General features: G+C 42.6%; 2 protein-coding genes across 2 annotated transcripts in view; both read right to left on the bottom strand.

Moving 5' to 3' along the window:
* The window catches only part of LOC121927685 (thyrotropin-releasing hormone receptor-like), a 46,542-nt gene extending 29,175 nt beyond the window's left edge, over window positions 1-17,367 (bottom strand). Inside the window, exon 1 of the mRNA XM_042461512.1 lies at window positions 16,558-17,367. Coding sequence (XP_042317446.1) covers window positions 16,558-17,367 — 810 coding nt within the window. The remainder of the gene's footprint in view (window positions 1-16,557) is intronic.
* GDAP1L1 (ganglioside induced differentiation associated protein 1 like 1) overlaps window positions 1-18,933 on the bottom strand; it is a 434,104-nt gene that overhangs the window by 298,400 nt on the left and 116,771 nt on the right. The gene's annotated exons all lie outside the window — the stretch shown is intronic.

Raw genomic sequence — 18,933 nt, 5'->3', positions numbered from 1 at the left:
CTTAAAAAAAAACAACACCAAAATCCTGTAATTAATCACTCTTAGAAAGGAAATCTTTAATTTCACTCCTTAGTATGGTAACAAAGTAGAACCAAAGTAATTTTCAAAACCAAGCAAGCATGCACTTTAAAGACATGTTAAAGTTGGATCCTTCCAATTCATCAACTCAGTTGATATCAAAAACACTATAGGAATGGGAAATGAGAACACCTAAAAACCTGTACTGATACATTTCATCCTTTATGGATATTCTATCTTGGACCTCTGAGCAGCAGTCCTGACCAAAAAACAAAACAAAGCAAAAACAAAATTCAAAGAGATTGGAAAGAGTAAAAGCTGGATTAGGATATCTCCATAAACACCAATCTTTTGGCAGTGATTTGAACAGAGACAATGGTTTTCTACACATACTAAAATACAAGTTGATATTCCAGCTGCTAAGTAAAATTCTTGTGCCTATTTTATTGCAACACTTTACAGGGCCTGTAGCCATATCAATGCACTAGACTAGGCCATTTTCACCACTGTTCACATATACAGTACCTGCACATCTTGGCATGTATGTAAAACCTTTCTTCCACCTTTGTCACTTTAACTAGTCTTTATGACAGTCATTAAAACTGAACTTCACCCCATCATCATAACCTTATGTTTTGAATTTCTATTATAATTCATGACCCTATCCTACTATTGGCAGATATATCTGTCCACAGAGACTTCTCTCTATGCGTCTGATGAAGTGGACTCAATTTCAAATGAACTAAAGGGTTCCTTTATAGCTTTTTATGCCAATACAGACTAACAGAGCTATGTCTTTGAATACCAAATTCACTAGTTCAAGTTTGCAGCTATAAGCAAGCATTTCCTTGAGAAGAGTCCTCTGGGCATTAGCAATAAGGCAGTTACTGAGTGGGAAATAATCATCTGGGAAGTCATAGAGATTCCAGTTGTTCAGCTGCGTTCATGTTGACATGGCGGACACCTGGTCTCTCATCATGTAGCATGCATTAAGATTCCTTGGTCCATGAGGACAACAGATTTACAGAATCAGAGAATTTGACAAAGGAATCTCAAAGATAATCTAACGTAACCTCTGCCATATTTTGGAAACACTGCTTTGAGACTACAACTCCCAGACTCTCTCAGCCACCATGGCCAGACATCCAGAGAAACATCCAGAGCAAGACCACCTCCTGAGTATTTCTTGCCTGTAAAAATTTGATCTATACCCACACAGTTTTAAAAAGATGGCTGGGGAATTACAGAAGCTGTAAACTTAAATACACTCAAGGCTCCAGGTCCAGTCTGATCTTGGAAGCTCAGCCCTGGTTAGTACATGGTTAGAGGACCACCAATGAATATCGAGTGCTGTAGGATTTATTTATGTTATGTTATGTTATTTCATTTGTATGCTGCCTTTCTCCCAGATGAGACCCAAGGTGGCTCACAGATAAAATTATTTCAGAGAAACGAACTAGCAAGACCACCTCCTGAGTATTTCTTGCCTTTAAAAAGTTGATCTATACCCACACAGTTTTAAAAAGTGACTTTTCTATGCTGTGGTCTCTGGTTTTCAGTTTAGGAATCTTGCAGCTGTAGCATTTCTGACAAATGGCTTTCCTGAGTCTGCTTAAATACACTGAGAAAATGTGAGTCCACTGGCTTCATCCTATAGCAAAACAGCTCTTACTGTTATGAGGTTTCCCATAATACTGAACTAATATCTGCTTCCCTTCCAGGAAATTTCTTCCTTTCCATCCAGTGTATCAGGTCATGCCCCTCAGAGGTTGTCAGAAAATATGTTCTCTTTTCTCTGATAAACCCTCAGATATTTTAAGATAGCTTTCATGTCAGTCTTCTCTTCTCCAGGCTAAATATACACACTTGTTATATATGATTTTTGGAAATGTTTACTTAATGGCATGATTCACTGTAATTTGCATGGATGATGCAGCTTTTAGTTTAATACAGCCTACTGATTCCAGACTGATGTGGATTTTCAACAGTGTCTGGTCAACAAAGAACTGAGCCATAATTGTGCCATTAGGCTTCATTGCTCAACCCCTCTTTTAAATCTCAGCATTGAATGTCTAAACTGTTGCTAATGATCATAATTAATGCCATATGTGGGCTCCCTTTTTAAGATGTGAGATGTAAAATTAGAATTTTTTAACATTTAAACATATTTTATTAGTGTGTTAACCTTATTATTAGGGTCCTCTTTTTCCTCCTCCTTCTCTAATTAGACTGGGTCTCTACTGCTGCTGTTTCCCATTTAGATCAACCCTTCTCACCCTTGTGTTCCCAAATATCATTAAGCTGTAACCCTCATTGTCCCTGGCCATTAACAGTACTCACTGGGGATGATGAGAATTGTAGGTCAACATCTGGGAAGCCACCATTAGAGAAACTGATTTGGATGGGCACAGAGTACTTCCCTTTCCCTCTGTCCTCAATACAATTTGCACAGCTTTGGGTCTTCAGTTGTAATGCTCAGGCTATTGATCCCATGTTCATTATTTACACAACTTGTTCTCATTTTCCAAACAGCCAAATGCAAATTAGACCATTACAGTTTTGAAGAAGTAGTAAAATAAGGGTACTTGGGGATTCCACTGCACAGAAAGGTTCTGGACATTGCTTAATAGCAGCTTCATGAGGCAACTGTAAATTCCCTGAAATCTCCAGACATGTTAGCTTTATACAAGAACGTGAATCATATTTTTTTTCATTAAAAAAGGAGATAGCTACAGGCATTACAAACTGTGGTCCTTCGTGTTGTTTGACTACAATTTCCAGCATTTCTCACTATTCTCTATCTTGGCTAGGGCTGATGGAGCTTGCAGTCATACCATCTGGAGAGCTGTATGTTACACACACACACACACATTTGCTATTTCATGTTGCACAAATGGACATTTTTCAGACATCCAGGTATCAGATTTGACCTTTTATCTTCTCTCACAATATCTCTGACCATCCCAAACTTTTTTTTTAAAAAAACTTACTTTCTTGGACTATAATGATCAGAATCACACAGCTGGAACTAGCTAGAAGATTCTGGACATTACAGCCAGCATGAATTGCCAAGAGTGAGAGTCAATAGCTTTTAATGACTGTGTCTATTCTCTGGAAAACAGCAAATCTTTCAGTTGCCTAGCAGGAAAAGTGACCTATCTGAAATGTGGCAGGGTTAATCCTCTATGTAGGGTATACTGGATCAATAAATTAAATGGAGATGTGAGGAGGAGAATATAGTTGCATTTTGGTGTCTCAGTTTACATCAGTGGGGAAAGACTAACAGATCAGGTCAGTTTAGGGATCTAGACTGATGTAGATTGAAGTTGGATTCCAGATCTGAATGAGTGAAATAGGTTCCAAACTGAATCAGAGGCACCCAAAAATGCATGGGGGAGGTTGAAGGAACTGGGCATGTTCACCTTAGAGAAGCAAAGACTGAGAAGTGACATGATTGCACTCTTTAAATACCTCCAATGCTGTCAGAGAGAGGATAGTGTAGGCTTGTTCTTTGCTGCCCCACAGGGTAGGCCCAGGTCTAATTGTTTGACGTTATAGGAGAGTTGATTTCGAGTGAAGCTTAGAAGGAACTTCCTGACAGTAAGAGCAGTTTGGTAATGAAATCAATTGCCTATAGAGATGGTGGGGTCTCCTTTTTTGTATGTCTTCAGAAAGAGGCTGCACAGTAACTTGCTGAGGATGTTGTAGCTTGAGATCCTGCAATGAGTAGGGGTTGGCCCATGAGACCCCTTCTATGATTCCATCTGATGCTATGATTCTGTGAATGCTAACTGACTGTTGTGGCTGGTGGCCAGCAAGAATCGGCATGGATGGATCCCTGAACAGGAGCACTTCACACTGCAACTGTTACCTAATTGCAGAGGGTCCCCACAGGGCACTCACAAATTGTACTCAATAGGGAAATTAATTTAGCTGAGTTGGAAGCAGTGAGAAAGCTTTGGCAACACAAAGCTGGGGTCTCAGCCTTTGTATAATAGTTTCTAACCCAGAGAACTCCAGAGGCAGTTTTCCAAATTAATTTAGTTTATCAAAAAAAGAGAGTTCACATACACAAGCACACTCTTTCACACACATACACACACACGAACTAATGATGCAAAAGTGGAAGATAATAGTGAGTAGCAGGGTAGCTAAGAGATAATACTCTACTAAGCCAAAGCATGGCTCCAATTGTGGGATTACCAGAATGAGGATGGCTCATTGGCTGCCTGTGACATAGAGGGTGGCCAACTACTGAGGTGTCCAACTGAAATTGAACAGAGATTCTGACCAGCTTCAAACTAGCATCTGGGCACATGTATTTAGAACAAGGATGATGTCCTGAGGGCAGTGTTTCAGGAGTTGAAAGGGTTGAGCAGCTTTTCCAGGGGAGAAGAATGAGGTGCAATATTCAAGAGCATCCAGATAATCGGCATGAATGTCCTCAGACAAGAAGAATTTCATTCCCAAAAGGAAGCTCCCTTTTGTCTGCTGCATGGAACAAGTTTCCAGTTCCAGCTCACCACTATTACTCCTTTAGTGAAGGGATTATGTTGATTCAAGTTTTAAGTGATTTCAGCTAAATGCCTTTGGCTTCTCCCATGTTGAGCCATCTGGATGTCCCAATATGGTATGATTGGTTTCCTGCACTGGGGAGCCCCTCAGTGGTTACCTGTTGACAACTTCCATTTTTGATATCAAGGGTTACAGAGAGGTCGCTGAGAACTGGATCATGGGATAACATAGCATTTTGTTACAGATCCCACATATCTAAATGTAAACCCACTTGCTCATCTGGGCTTCACACACAAGCAATGTCTCCCAATACAGAATACAATCCTGGACGCCTTTTTAACTTTGTGAGATATTAATTCTCATTTGTTAATGTAAATGCTACTAAACAGTTTTAAAAATCAGGTTGGATGCAATACTACGTTATCTGAAGAGCTGCATGTTGTCCACTCCCTGCTATCGCAGAAAAAGCAATTTTCAGCCATCACTTCTCTCTCCCTGATGTCCCAGAGCTTAGATAGGTTACTTTCTTGGGGAACATCAATGCAAGTGTGACATTGGATAGCTGCATGAATATCTGCAAAAAATATTTGCACCAAAATGTGATAGTCAAGAGTATCTGCATATGTGTCAGTGGGTATTTACTGAAGCACTGTTTGCAAATTAAAAGTAGACATGCTGGGTGGGGGGGGAGATAAGTGAAAATGAGCAAGAGAGACTAGGGAAGCACAGAACATATTGTCTCAGGTTTTCAAAATAAATAAATAATGGAAATAAAGCGAAAAAGCAATATTTAGCTCTCTAATTCTGACTCTGACAAATGCACCTGTCTGTATATGCCACCACATGCTGGTTTCCAATAACTATACATTGATCTAACCAATTTTTCCTTAGAGCTAAACTCATGTCTGATTAACTATTAAAGGCAAACATTTCTATGGGGTCCTGGGAGAGTTTAGTGAGCAGAGTACTGGAAACTAGAATTATTACACTGTTTCAAACAAAATGCAATACAAAGTATGACTATGGCTGCAAAACCTATACATGCAGAGGCAGAATGACCAGAAAATGTATCTCTCTTTGCTCTCTGATATGGGGAAAGCATCAGCTGGAATCCTATGGAGGCAGCTTTGACAAAGTTTTGAAAAAGTTGATTTTTTTAGACTATAGTTCCCAGACTGTCCAGCCAGCATGTTGCCATTTGGGGAATTCTGGGAAATGTAGTCCAAAATTAACATTCTCACTCTCCAGGTTTGAGAAGACAGACTTCTCTATCTGCAGGGAAGGCAAGAAAAAAAAGGAAAGGATCACCTTCCCAGGGACCACTGTATTCCAGCCTTAGATCTGTTTAAAACTACACAGTTACAGCACTTTGATCCCACTTTAACCATTATAGCTGCAGTTAATTCTATAGGCTCCTACAATCAATCATTTGGGAAGGAAATAGAGCTTTCTGGCAGAGAATTCTAAATGTGTACCACAGGATTCCATAGGATGGAGCTATGGCTCTTTAAAGTGGAATCATAGTGCTATAATGCTGTAGTGTGAAAGAGACCTGAAAGATTAGAATACCTTTAATTTGAATAAAAATATTTGGGGAAGCTATGTTAGTTCTGCAGCAAAATATAAGAACAAGAACAATACCCCTCACAAAACAGTTATACATTTATTGCACCAACTAACAAGCACAAAATGCATCATATAGTTGATATAGGTGATATTTATATATGCACATATAGCTATATTGGATACATACATGCAAATATGCTATATTTGATACACCACAATACATCATGATTATCAAATACAACATGAAGTACCTTTAATTGTAATCATTCTCACTGCAAAGAAAGTTAAACTACAGAAGAAAAAAGAAAATTGATTCTGATAAGTACTTAAAAAGAACAATAGTAGGCAACCTGCCTTCCCAACACTTTTGGGCTTCTTCCAGTCCACCCTAATTTGGTTACTGGAATGAACTGAACAGGAGGCAAGAAATGGGTGTGCCACAACATCTGATTGCCCTGATGCATAACTTATATTTAGGACAAGAGCCAACTCTTTGGGCAGGACATGGAAAAGTGGAATGGATTCCAGTTGGCAAGGGGATCGGGCAAAGCTGCCTTTTATCACCCTATCTGTTCAACTTGTATGCTGATCATATCATACATAAAGCAGGATTAGACCTGGGAAATTTTCAGATGGGGGAATAAAGCCAGGAGTAATACTCCTGGGATAACTGTGTGATTGGGCTGAAGATTTTCAGATGATGTCACGTTCATCCAGGACTTATCCAGGGAAAATCAAGGAATGTTCCAGCAACAAACCATTCACGGGGAAGTCCCATAAATGGTTTGTTGCTGGACCAGTCTTGGATCTTCACTGGATAAGTCCTGGATGAGTGTGATGTCATCTGAAAATCTTCAGTGCAATCACACAATTATCCTGGGAGTATGCCTTTTTCTTCCCCAATTTTCCCTCATCTGATAATGTCCTTGGAGGAAGGAGACATAAAAATTGGAGGAAGCAGCATCAAAAATTTAGGATATATGGGTGAAAGCATACTGCTGTAGTTGTAACTAAGAGGGGAAATTAAACCTTTGAGTAAAACTCAAACATCATTTTGCCACGATTACACCATGCCTGGATTACCATAATGCAACTTCCTCTGAACAAATCTTGGCAAGAAAATCCCATTATTAAGGTCTCCATAAATCAGAAATGACTTGAAGGCACACAACAACAACAAACTCTAGGTGGAGTTACCTTTGGAAAATTTTCAAAAACTTCTCTTGGTGCCAAAAGCTGCAGGCAGATCAATTGTTGCTGATTTTAAGCTTTTGTCAGCTGCCTTGGGTCCAAATTGGGAGAAAGGCAACATATAAATAAAAGACATAAATAAACTGGGGCTGCTACAGGAAGCATATGACTCATTTGCAACAACAGCTTCACTAGTTACTGGTGTGTTTTGGAGCACAATTCAAGTGCTGGTAATGACCTCTAAAGCTCTATATAGCCTGGGTCCATATTATCTGAGGAACCATATTTTCTCACATGAAACACCTCTGCACCATGTTTTAAGACTTTCAGGGAAGACTAGCCGACCATCCTCACAGATGTGTCTCATGGGAAGGTGAGAGAAGGAATTCTCTGTGGTTTTTTGTAGGTTTTCCGGGCTATGTGGCCATGTTCTAGAAGAGTTTCTTCCTGACGTTTCACCACCATCTGTAGCTGGCAAGATGCCAGTCACAGATGCTGGTGAATGGTCAGGAAGAAACTCTTCCAGAACATGGCCACATAGCCTGAAAAAACCACAAAAAACTATGGATGCCGGCCATGAAAGCCTTCAACTTTGAATTCTCTGTGATTGCTTTCAGACTCTAGAACTCCCTTCCTTGGGAGGTTTGCTTCCTCCATGGGAGTGACTACTGAAGACTTTATTTTGGCAATGCTGGGAACCTTGGAAAGTAAGGCTGGATCCTCACTGCAGAAATAATCCAGTCTTACTCCACTTTAACTGCCTTGGCTCAATGCTATGCAATTCTGGGAGCTGTAGTTTGTTGTGGCACCAGAGTTCTCTGTCAGAGAAGGCTAAATGTCTTGCAAAACTACAGTTCCCAGATGTTCACAGCATTGAGCCATGGTAGTTAAATTGGTGCCAACTTGGATTATTCATGCTGTGTGGATGCAGCCTAAGTGATTATGGGGCAAGGGTTTTTAATCAACAGGTGGTCCTCTTCTGATTTCTTTCTTTCGTAATGGATATATTCATTTTTTAATTTTTAAAATTCAATTGATAGCTTAACTGTATTTTAATTTTTTGTAATTTTTGCAGTCTGTTTTAATTTTGTGAGCCACCTTGCATCCTAGGGCTGCAGGGGAAATCAGAAAACAAGCAATCAAGCAGCTGGTTGCTTGGGGGAATATGTGAGTACTGTAATTTAAAGCCTTCAGGCCAAGTTGCTAAAAAGAAAAAAAGCAGAAGGCCTCCCCCTACTGGATGAAAAATGTTATAATGACTATCCAAAGGGATCTTGTAGCACCTTTGAGTCTTTACTGAAAGAAAGAAGCTGGTACCTTCCCTGGACCTTCCACTCCATGCATCTCAGGAAGTAGACTCAAATGTACGAAAGCTCATGGTACCAGCTGCTTTCTTTCAGTTAGGCTAAAAGCTCCCTTTCATATTGATTTTCCAGACTAACACAGCTATGTCTTTGAACTCTGTTACAATGGCTGTTCTTAGTTACATGCCCATCTACTCTACAGTAGGCTTTCTACACCATCAAAGTGTACCTCAGTCATATGTTAACCTTTGCAAATTGCCCCACAAGTTTTTTGTTTGTTTGTTTTTTGGCAGTGGGAATAATTATATTCTTTTCTTATGGGGACTTCTATTGTAATAATTTCCAGAACAAGTGCTGTGAAATGGAGGAAACTCTGTTTCATTAATGTCTGTGCCATAATAATCTGTAAAGATGCACAGAGGCCACGTCCTGAGGAAATCCCAAAGTGATCTGTGTTTGTAGGCATCTTCTGTAAAGATGTCCACAATCAATAATATATAGTGCAGGGATGGGGCCAGCAACATGCCCCCCCCAATAGAATGAGTAATGTGTGAAGGGACTTACTATTATTCATACTTTATAATAAAAGGGGTGGGGACTGTGCTGTGGGGTGCTATTGTTGAACTGCAACTTTCATGAGCCAACATGGATAATAGTGATCCAAGCTAAAACTGACTTTTTTGGATTACAGATCCTGGATTCTCCCATACTGTACAGCATGCTAAGAAATAACCTTTCCAAGCCTTGAAGGTGAGATATTATGGTAATTGCAGTTCAACAAAGGAAAACAAATCAGGCCCTATCCCTGGTTTACATTATGCTATGTTTTGATTTGTTGTTCAGCTGCCTTTGGGAAGCATACCAAAGAAAAAATGTTCTTATGTTATTTTTCTAAAATTCAAAATGTTGTTCTTGTCCTGAACTCATGTTCAGCTTATGATCAACAATATTCTTTTCATAAATAGTGTTGTTGAGCCCCTCACATCATATCCTATATTGTGCATTTGGGGTTTGTGGCACAAATGTAGAATTTTACTATGTCATCATCCCCAACTAAAGAGTGACTACCATGTAGACAATGTCAGAATAATAAATGAAACACTATAAACCTGTTTAATGCACAACATTAATATATCAAGGCAAGAAGAAAATATATAAGCCCCTATTAAGTGAATGCAAAGATGGCTATAAACTAAGGCGGGTTACAGACTGCCGAAAAGTGGCGGTCTGCTGCCACCGCCGGTTGCAACATCCGGGAACCGCAGCAGCCAAATGGTACGGTTCCCGTACGCTGCAAAGAAGGAGCATGAAAATCGCGCTCCTTCCTGCGCCCTGGAAGAGATGCCGCAAGTGCCGAAGCGCACACTCGCAGCGTCATTTCTGGGGTGCAACGTGCGGACGCAGTGCGTCCGCTACGTCAAGATGGTGGCGGCTGTGTGGAACGGCCGCCGTCATTTCGTATGGACTCAGTCCGTACTAGGGTTAGGGGCTTCTGTCAGTGCAACTGACTGTCAGCAACTCAAACGAGTCCTGGGGTTAAATCAGACCCTTGGAGCAGAGCCGGCAAATTTCCAGAAGCCGAAGCATGGCTCCAAAGTCCAAGTTGGGATGACAGCAACTGGACGTCTTCCAGGAACTGCAGCAATGCAGGAACCTCTGGGGACACACAGCAAACCGATGCTATAGCTTCTTCTGATAAACCACCAGAGAAACTTAGGCGGGTTACAAACTGCCTGTTTGGGGCGGGCTGCACCCGCCCCTTTCCCCGCTGTATCGGGGCCTCAGCGTCTAGAGTGGCAGCCGCTGAGGCCCTGATCCTCCGCTTTTCGGGCTGCGGGGAAGCGGCAAAAGGCCCCTTCCCCGCAGCCTGAAAAGGGGTGTCCCTGGGGCTTCAAGCCCCAAGGACACCCCGCGGCAGCAGGCAGGAGGAGAAAGGGGCCACTTGGCCCCTTTCTCCTTTGGTCTGCTGGGCGCAGCCGTGTGAAGGCTGCGCCCAGTGGACCAAACCAGGAAGGAGCTCCGAAACGGAGCTCCTTCCTGCTCCGCACTAGGGCGCACTAAGCACCCTGGCGCGGAGCGAGGACGTCACGTCCGCGCCGCCCCCTATAGAGGCGGCACGGCCGTGACGTCCTCATGGCAGTGGCCGTGTGGAATGGCTGCTGCCATTTTGTGCGCGCAGAGCGCGCACTAGGGTTAGGGGGTGAGGAAGCACCGCCCCTTTCTAACCCTAGTACGCGCTCTGCGCGTACTTTTTAGCCGGTCTGTAACGGGCCTAAGTCTCCCAAAGTGCTCTTTATTCACAGTGCTATAATACAAATCAAGATCTCTAAAACTCCAAACCATACCAATCCAACTGCTACTTCAAACCCACACCACACCCTTGCAACCCCTGGGCTTATATAGTCTCCAGACCATGTGGTCCCCCAAACCCAGTGAGTTCAGGTGTGTAACCATGTCATGTGTCTCCTGTGCAATCTAGACACATGGTTTCATCATCCATGGCTATGTGCACTTGGGCACTGAAGTGTCCTTGAGCCAATGAGCTTCAGCTGAGCTTGATCACCCTTGCCACTCTGCTGAATGCTCATGGCCAAACACACACACATCAAGCATTTCCCTGTGTGCTGTGTTTTAACCCTTCAAATCCCTGACAATCCGTGCTAGGGTGCCCGTTTGTAACGGGCCTAAGACACTTTTGAGTGGTAGTTCCTCAGGAGGCTCAAATACATAGGAATCTTGTTGGTCCTGATCCTTGGTGCTTTATCATTTTCCAGCTGGCGGTATGCTCAGTTCTTCCTATACTAGATATGGAAGTTGGCGGCCTTGGGCCTTCATGCTTACTCTGTTCCAGGGTCCATGAACACAAACACATTTATTACCCAAAGAAATAATCATCTGGAAAGGTCCTTTGAAGAATGAAATTGGAAGAGTTATTTATTTAATTTCTGTGTTCATTCCTTAGCAGTGTTCTTAAGCTAAAGGCAGTAATTAAACTTGAACTCAATTTGAAGGAAGCCATTCCAGTTAGCATTATGCAATCTAATGCTCTCCTAATCAGGCACATAATTAACAATTATGCAGTAACAACAACTGCCTTTGCTCACACACATTTCATGTGCGCACACTTCTCAGCGTGTGGAGAAAAGTTCTTCTCTTTACTTGAACATCAGTTGAAAAATATCAGTGTCTGTTTTGAACAAAGCCAGATCCCTGTGGGACATTCAGCCTGTGTGGCTTTCTTTCTGGAAAGTGCGAGAAAGAGAGAAGATATTCCCCTCTGGGGATCATAATTTCTGTTATACTCTGTGTCTGTGTAGATTAATGTGTGTGCATATATGTACATGTATACATGTGAGCACACATATATTGAAGGAGACTGAGCTGCGAAAGAGATTCAAGAAAAGCTCTTTGCATGAGCCACAGAGTGGCCAACCAAGAGGAGAGAAGGAACCCTGCCATGCAGTGAACTCCACCGGCTTTCAGTTCTGTCCATTCTTGGTTTTGTCCCCTGTAAGTGTATTTATAAATGTTGAAGTATCCAAATTGTTGCCCTTCTGGCTGGTCTGACTGTGGTCTTCATTGCAACAGTTCTTGTACAGTAGTTAGAAAGTAAATCGTTGTACTGATCTATAACATTAAAAAAAGACACCAGATCCTATCTTAAGGCACCAGATCCTGTCTTGCATTCTTCGTCTTCACTTTAACCAGGTCTTTTGTAGCACTAATGAATCCATCACTACCAAACACACAGCTTCCTTGTTCAGAGACACTGTGCCCTCACCTGGAGCCTGACATCACAACTTTTCATTCAAGCTTCTTACAACATCTGACTGGACAGATGTTGAATATTATATTGGATCTTACACCAACTTTGTAATCCACTCCCCAATGAATGCTGATCATACATGATTTTGTGCATAACTACACTAACACATATATTCATGTGGGCTTGCATTCTGCTGAACACCACTAGTGAAGCATACTATCTCATTTGGGAGGAGACAGCCCATCTCAAGGATCATAGAATCGTAGAGTTGGAAGAAGCCACAAATGCCATCCAGTCCAACCCCTTGCCATGCAGGAATACACAATCAAAGCATCCCCGGCAGATGGCCATCCAGCCTCTGTTCAAAGACCTCCAAGGAAGGAGACTCCACCACACTCTGAGGGAGTGTGTTCCACTGTCGAACAGCTCTTACTGTCATGAAGCTCTTCCTAATATTGAGGTGGAATCTCTTTTCCTGTAGTTTGAATCCATTTCTCTGGATACTGTTCTTTGGGGCTTCAGAAAACAAGCTTGCTCCATCCTCAATAGAATACCCCTTCAAATACTTATACAGGGCTATCATATCACCTCTTAACCATCTCTTCTCCAGGCCAAACATGCCCAGCTCTCTAAGTCTCCCTTCATAAGGTATAAGGATACTGGTGGTATCATTCACTGTCCCTCCCACTTTACTGTCTGAGGCCCATGGTGATTTTGGCTGCCCCCCTGATTTTCCCCTCTTGCCAGCATTCTCAAATGACTGGCCTTAATCAGGAGAGTGAATGATGTGGCTGTCCATATGTTGTTGGGCTGCAAGTCCCAGCTAATTAGCATTGCTGGGAGTTGCAGTCTAATCCCATCTAGAGGGCTGCATAATTACCACTCTAATCCTAAATCAAATTGCTAATTCCATTTCAAACAAATCTGTTGAATCACTTGCTGAACAGTAAGTCAAAATGTATATAAACCCCACTGAATGAATGGGTCTGCTCTAGTTGGACAGTTAGATCTAGGCTTCCTCTGACCCCTCCATTGCTCTGTCCCTTTTTGCTTTTCCTGCCATTTTCTTATTCCCAGTTCCTACATTCCATTAATCTGAGAGATTCTGATCCTTCATCTCTGAACTAGAGGCTGAGTTGGTGAGCATTGTGCATACTGGGAAGGTAAAGAGTAATGGAATCTTCATGGCCTTCTCACCTTTGAAAGAGAATATAAATCATCCTTAGATTGTTTGACTAAATGCACTGCAAAACCTTAACAAGGAAGAATGTTCCAAATGGCCCAGAGCCTAAGAAAAGCCAGCATTAACATGTGGAGATTCACAACAATAGTGTGGAGTGCAGTGGCTTGAGTGTTGGACTACTACTCTGGAGACCAGGGTTCAATTCCCAGCTCAGCCATGAACCTCACTGGGTGACCTTGAGCAAGTTGCATGCTCTCAGCCTCAGGGGAATGAATCTTGCTAAGAAAACCCCATGATAATTTCACCTTAGTTGCCATAAGGTGGAAACAATTTGGCGGTACACAATAACTACAAACTATGCACCTAACTGGGTGGCAGATGTTGGAAGTGCAACAGCAAGATATGGGATGACAGTAATATGTGCCACCAGGGTTTCCATATCTGATGGCCAGGGCCCTTTTCTCTGGTCCTCAGAGGAGGGGGAGAAATCTCAGGGCTAACATGCTGCCCTGAGAAATGTATGTACAGTATATATGTTTTCTTCATTTGTTAGGCTTTGTGTATTCTGCTTCAATGGCAAATTATGCAGCTGTTGATGCTTAAGGTACCAAACTTTATTAGACCACAAGCTGAACATGAGTCAATAGTGAGATGTGGCAGCTAAAAAAAGCCAATGAGATCCTAGGCTGCATCAATAGCTTGAAGGAAGTATTAGTACCACTCTGTTCTGCTTTGGTCAGATCCCATGTTGAATATTGTGTCCAGTTCTAGGTAGCATAATCCAGGAGGGATGCTGACAAGCTGGAACATGTCCAAAGGAGGGCAACAAAAATGGCAAAAATTTTTAAAGCCATGGCCTATGAAGGGCTGCTTAGGAAGTGGCCATATTTAGCCTGGAGAAGAAAAGGTTAAGAGGTGGCATGATACCCCTGTTTAAATATTTGAAAGTGTATCATGCTGAAGATGGAGCAAACTTGTTTTCTGTTACTCCAGAAGCTAGGACATGGAGCAATGGATTCAAGAGATTCCATCTCAAACATTAGGAAGAAATTCCTGACGGTAAGAGCTGTTCAACAGTGGAATATGCTGCCTCAGAGTGTGGTGGACTATCCCTCTTTGGAAGTTTTGAAACAGAGGATGGATGGCCATTTGTTAGGAATGCTTTGATTGTGTGTTCCTGCATGGCAGGGGGTAGGACTGCGTGGCGCTTGTGAGCCAGCTCTATGATTCTTTTACCTTACCAGTGGCTGATCCATATAACATCGCCTTTATGACCTAGATCTAAACCTGTGCCCACCCTCAATAATCTACTGGTCTAAATCTATTGGCTACTGCAGAGTGGGCAGATTACCAGCAGCAATCATTGGTAAGTGAGTAAGAATGGTGTTGTTTTTCTGGATTTTGAGCAATCTATTAGAGATCCAGGAGATCAACTTCATTCCTTTCCCCAGGGGTTGCTGGTTGCTTCCACTATTTTTCCTCCCAGAAAGAAAACAACAGCAGTGACCTATAGTGAGTGACAGGTGCCAGTAGGATGTCGAGCAAGGAGCTAGTGAATAACTGCTGTTGTTGGTGTTGTTGTGTGCCTTCAAGTCTTTTCTGACTTATGACAACCTTAAGGCAAACCTATAATGGGGGTTTCTTGACAAGATTTGTTCAGAGGAGGTTTGTGTTGCCTTCCCCTGAGGCTGAGAGCATGTGACTTGCTCAAGGTCGCCCAGTGGATTTCATGGTTAACTTCTTACGCAATGTCAAAGAAGAGGTGTGTGTGTGTGTGTGTGTGTGTGTGTGTGTGTGAGTGACATGTATATCACCAACAGGACTTCAGCCATTATGTGTAGCTATTTGTGCACTCCCAAATCCTTTTCGTATTCTGAGTATAGTCAGGAACACATGAAGCAGTTCTAGCATGAATCAGCCCCTTTGGGGGCACACATGGCATTTAGCAAAGTGTGGGTGTCTGCCTCAGGGAGCAAGTTTTGAGGCTCTGGTAAGAAGCAAATGATATATTCTTCCTGGGGGGATCATTTCCCCATTCCTGTTGGGACAGCCAAACCTGATAGACAGATGGTGCTGGCAGATCTTGGGAATAATTTGTTTTCATGGGGAGGGAATAGAACTCCCAGAATTCCATATTTAGCTTGGCTGCTGGGGTAACTTGAGACTCTCACTGTTTCTGTCATGAATTGGTGGTCTTGGCAGTTCTTTTCCCATTTTTTTCTCATATAGAAACAAGCAATCTGTTTTCCTTTATTACATTTGGGATCCACAATCTAAATGTAGAGGTGTGTAGCCCTAAGAATGCTGAAGTATCTACCCAGTTGAATGCAGAAACACAAAGCATGGGAGGCAACCTGTCATTTTTTCCATGACTGCTGCAACTTGCACATTCTTCACCAGATACAGATGTACAAAGCAAAAAAATAAAAAGATTCTTATAATCTCACTTGTTCAGGGTGATGGATAAGTGGCAGAATTTGTCACTCCTTAGAGAAGAGGTGGGAATCCTATGGTCCTCCAGATGTTGTTGAACTGCCACTCCAGCAGTCTTCACAATTGACAATGCTGGTTAGGATGGCTGGGAACTGCAGTCCAACAATATATGAAGAGCAGTTTGATTCCTACCCTTTCTTTAAAGTGTTAAATGTTACTCATCCTTGGTTTAAATTTTTACTGATCCAGGTACCAAAGTGACTTTGAGTACAGTTAGAGTGGCACTATAGCTCAGAGGCAGAGTACATTTTTGCATGCAAAAATCCCACAATAAATCCCAGGCATCACCAATTAAATGGATCAGATATGGATGAGTGAAAGATCTCTGCCAGACCTCTTGGATCGCTGCTAGAGGTCAGAAAAGATAATATGAGGCTCAATGGACAGGGCCTGGTATAAGGCAGGTTCCTAAGGTCACACATGTGTGCAAGCCATGTTGAAAGCCACATGATGCCATATAAGATATAGCCACCCCACATCCCCACATTTCTTCCTTATTGCCACCCTGAGAAGTTGCAAACCTGTTTCCTGGAGCTCAGGGCACTCTTGTTCCCCCGGCAGGAGAGCTTCATGGAGCTGGAAGTGCTTATGGAGCTGTCATGTTTGCTCAGTCGGCCTGCATGTTGTGGGGTGGCAGGCAGTGGGTTCATGAAGAGGATGCGTGCAATGAGGCCGTAGAGGACAGTGGCCAAGACTAGAGGGATAACATAGAAGATGGTGAAGTCCAGGAAGTAGATGGGCATGTAGAGGTTCCTGGAGACACGGTAGCCACAGCTGACTTGCATTCCATCTGCGAACGCAGCTTGGGAGATGTCCACCAGGAAGAACCACATGAGGCAGTACAGAGATGTGAAGAACCACACACATGCTATGATGCGCTTGGCCCGGGCCACGGTGCAGAGCAGTTGTGCCTTGATGGAATGGCAAATGGCAATGTAACGCTCCACTGTGAAGGCCGTGATGGAGCATGCTGAAATGTTGATCCCCAGGTACTGCAGGTAGGTAATGCACAGGCAGCCAACATAGCCATATACCCAGGATGCCACCACTTCAGAGATGTTGGGCAACCCTGCTGCCAACAGCACAATCAGGTCAGCCACAGCCAGGCTTACCAGGTAGCAGTTTGTGGGAGTCACCATGTGCTTGGTGCGAAGGACCACCAAGACCACCATGATGTTGCCTGCAATGCCTACCCCACAAATCAGCAGCACCAGCATGATAGTTACCACCTGCACTTCCAGGGGTAACTGGGGCATCTTGTCTAGAAGAGTCTGGTTGGTGCTAGCATTGCCCAAAGGTGTCCCAAAGAAGTCCCAGGACTGGTTCTCCATTGGTGGATCCCAGGTAGATTGACCTCTTTGGCACGGATGTTGACTGAAGTTGACTCTTGAGAGCTCCTGAGATGAGAAAAACTTCAGCAGGTACCCTGAGTCAAGAGAAAAGAAAGAAAAAAAAATTAAGATCTGTTATAGCTGATGACTGATGAATGGAATTGGGAATACTCATTCAAATCCCAGCATAGGTAGGCTTGGCTCAGACAAATTATGATATCTCAACCACATGGTGTATGGGAATAACAGCCCACTTTATACAATTGTAAAAAAAAAATACTGTGATATTTTATTAGAATCTCTTTGAATCTATTTCTTGTTAAGTTACCTCACTCAGGCCTTGAGAAAAGGACCTTAGAAATGTTTTAATAACAACACTTTGGGGGAGGGGATAATGGAGTATGGTTTATTTATTTTCCCTATTCATCTACATTTGCATGTTCTAAAGCCTCAATGAAGCTGGAAGATAGTATGACCAGGATTTAATGTCCAGCTGAGTTAATGCAATCTACATTTACCTTACCGCAAAGGAACTTCAACTGGCCCACATCTTGAATAAAAGTAAAGGGCTCCCATGTCACAGGGGCATAGTGGCATGCCCAAGAGCCTTCAAACTGCCTGTCAATTTACAGTAATCCCATGAATTTTATAGGGTTTTCTTAGATATGGAATACTAGAGGTTCCTTTTTTTGCCAGTGCCTTCCTCTGAAATATAGCCCACCACATCTGGTACTCCTTGGTGGTCTACTGGCTAAATGCTAACCAAAGAGACCCTGATTAGGTTCCAAGATCTTATGGGACCGGGTGCCTTTAGGGTATTTAGGCCCCTGAACTCATAATCCAGGGTGACCAAGGGCTTCCAGGTCAAGGATGTGGTGAAGAACAGACTCTTCTAAACTTCCAAGGATCTGTCCAAGGTGCTGAACTCCACCTTTAAAATAGATCCAGACTTTAAGCAATCTATTTGAACCTATTTGGGAGATAGGATCCAGCTCCTTGCTACTTTAAATCCTGAAAGAAAAGCCAGAGCTAATTCTCTGGCTCTTTGACTTGGAAATCTCTGGACACCACAACTGACCAGACCTTAAGGATGCCCCAGGCTCCAGCATCTTCTTTGCTAGTTTTGCTCCAGATTCTCAGTGCTATCTTCTGGAATGTAACAACATTGGATTACTTGGAAGTACATGGCATGGAATCAAATATGTACATGCACACACATAGTCATCTGCCCTCGCCACCCAAGTATAAGTGAAGTCAAAACAAAGTTAAGACTCCCATGCATCTATCCATCCTTGCAATGGGAGACTTCTAAGAGGCTCTCTCTCACACACCAGTCTACACTCATTCTTCCTGCTTTCCTTTGTCCCTTTGAAACATATCCAGGGATAGCCATGTTGGCCATGCAGCAAAGTATCATAACATCCCAAATCCACAAAACAGTGATACCTTTATTGGTATGGATGAATGTCCCTCCAACGAACTGAGAACAGCTACACTGTGACAGAATGCACGCTTATGACTATCATTGTCATGATTTCTTTTCCTCCTGTAAACACTTTTGCCTGA

The sequence above is a fragment of the Sceloporus undulatus genome, chromosome 4 (assembly GCF_019175285.1).
Source record: "Sceloporus undulatus isolate JIND9_A2432 ecotype Alabama chromosome 4, SceUnd_v1.1, whole genome shotgun sequence".
NCBI classification, from domain to species: Eukaryota; Metazoa; Chordata; class Lepidosauria; order Squamata; family Phrynosomatidae; genus Sceloporus; species Sceloporus undulatus.
Note: the sequence above shows the minus strand (reverse complement) of the source record. Positions and strands in the feature narration are given on the sequence as shown.